Source organism: Conger conger, chromosome 10, assembly GCF_963514075.1.
Source record: "Conger conger chromosome 10, fConCon1.1, whole genome shotgun sequence".
NCBI lineage: Eukaryota > Metazoa > Chordata > Actinopteri > Anguilliformes > Congridae > Conger > Conger conger.
The window spans coordinates 34959352-34961300 of NC_083769.1; the positions used below are offsets into that span (position 1 = coordinate 34959352).

At 36.4% G+C, this 1949-nt stretch overlaps 1 protein-coding gene across 3 annotated transcripts in view; it reads left to right on the top strand.

Moving 5' to 3' along the window:
* Positions 1 to 365: 365 nt before the first annotated feature.
* The window catches only part of tkta (transketolase a), a 14874-nt gene continuing 13290 nt past the window's right edge, over positions 366 to 1949 (top strand). For 2 of the 3 annotated variants that reach the window (XM_061258322.1, XM_061258323.1), the window contains exon 1: positions 366 to 644. In XM_061258322.1, the coding sequence (XP_061114306.1) occupies positions 538 to 644 (107 nt within the window). In that variant the 5' untranslated portion in view covers positions 366 to 537. Of the gene's footprint in view, positions 645 to 905; positions 909 to 1949 lie in introns of all 3 variants that reach the window. The other variant, XM_061258324.1, reaches the window with a different exon arrangement.

The window sequence follows — 1949 nt, forward strand, 5'->3', positions numbered from 1 at the left end:
CATCAACTAGAGAGAAAAAACATTTGTCTAGCCTGCATTGTCATATTTTTGTATTCCCTGTAGTATATGGACCCATCTTTGACGAAGCATGTAGGCTATATCAGAAATGACATTCCCTTGATGTCTCAAGTAGACCCTAATGCATAATTCGAATGGGTTTTTGATTGGCTCGAATGGGTCGACCAAATTTGTTGATTAGTTTGGACCGATCAGCCAAATAGCTTTGCCAGCTCCTCCCCCTTTTCGTCTGTGTACAACTACAACGTTACTGTACTTTGTGCGCACACACGCACACACACTGCAGACTTAACGCTTGTGTGCAGCCTGCCTGGTATCAGCGCTAGATTAGCTATATCTATTTTTGTGCACACTTTCTTATTCTTCCTTTCTGCTTCCCTCTCTCTCTTGCTCTGTCTCTCTTACTGTTTATGCAAACAGGATATCCTATATTAGGATTTTTAATCAGAGAGATCCTGCTTAGCCTGCCCTTCTGTATTCAGTTTTTTCAATTGTGGTGACTTTGGCTATTTCTTCTTCATGGAGGATTATCACAAACCCGACCAGCAAACCCTGCAGGCGCTGAAGAACATAGCCAACCGGCTCAGGATCAACTCCATCAAGGCAACGACTGCTGCAGGCAGCGGGTGAGGAATTATATTTATATTAAATTACTGAAAAATTGCAATAATGCATTTACGTTTCAGTGCTTTGTGCAACCACTCAGAACACATTTTATTTTTTTGTACAATGCACATCTTGTCTCTACATATTCAGACTCTACATATTCAGCAGCTATAATATTAATTAAAATATACAGTGTATAAATAGCCTATTATTTTCTAATGTAGCCCATGCCGGCTTTTTGTTTCACTTTTCGATTAGATTTTCTGTGCTTTACTTAGTAGCAGGTTCCCCGTGTTCTTTAGCATTAAAGCACATGCAAGTGTAGTACATCGCAAGAGATAACATTGTTCAGTCATTATGGGTGTTCTATATTTGCTTAAATGTACGTTAGTCCACGAGTAAACGCGTTGCAATCGAGCAATTTGGTGTTTTTGCAGCGTTGCATAGAATTACCTTCCCATAACATACTGACCAAATAGGCTACTTGTCACAGTGTTGCGCGTTGTTCCCCCTTTGCTACTGTGCTTCTAGTTAGGATTGACTGCAAAGTATTTTCCAATAGCCAACGGTTGGGTAGCGGAATGGACTCGTCCGTGATTTATTTTTAATCATGTGGGATGACTTTTCCCATCCCCTATGGCATTACTTATTAATTTAATTACTCTATAGCTCGCCGTTAATGGCACATCCATATCACGAAAAATGACTGTCTCGCCAAATGCCATTGTAATAAAATGTTTTCTTTTTAAAATTCTTATTATATTTATAAATTTTTTCTTCATTTGTTTAGAAAATTTTATTTCTAATACAGTCTAATTAAATAATATAATCTAATGCAACTGGCTGCTTAGGCTACCTCTATAATTTGCGTCAATTTACCGAAACGACTCACGCAATATTCCACGTACGGTGGAAGGTGATAAATACATCTATTAATAAACTGGGTCGCAAATTGGCCCTAAGAGATTGCTTAGAGATTTCTTTTCAGGAGAAAATTGAATTTATTGAAAAAATATTAGACAATAGCATACCAAGCACTAACAAGGATCCGTAGGCATACTCTTTGCAACTATGTTATTGGAAATCAGTATTCTCCAACGTCTTTTTCGTATTTTCGAGGGCTACATCAGAAATATTCTTAATGATTTTCATTTATTTTATCTTTGAGGGTGGGTGTCCAGAAGGAAATTATTAACTCATTTTTTTTTCTTCAAATGTTCACGTTTTTATGTTATTATTGTGATTATTATGATTATGATTATTATTATTGATTTCTTTTTTACATTTATGGTAGTTACTAAATTATATTATGATGTTAAGTTAGT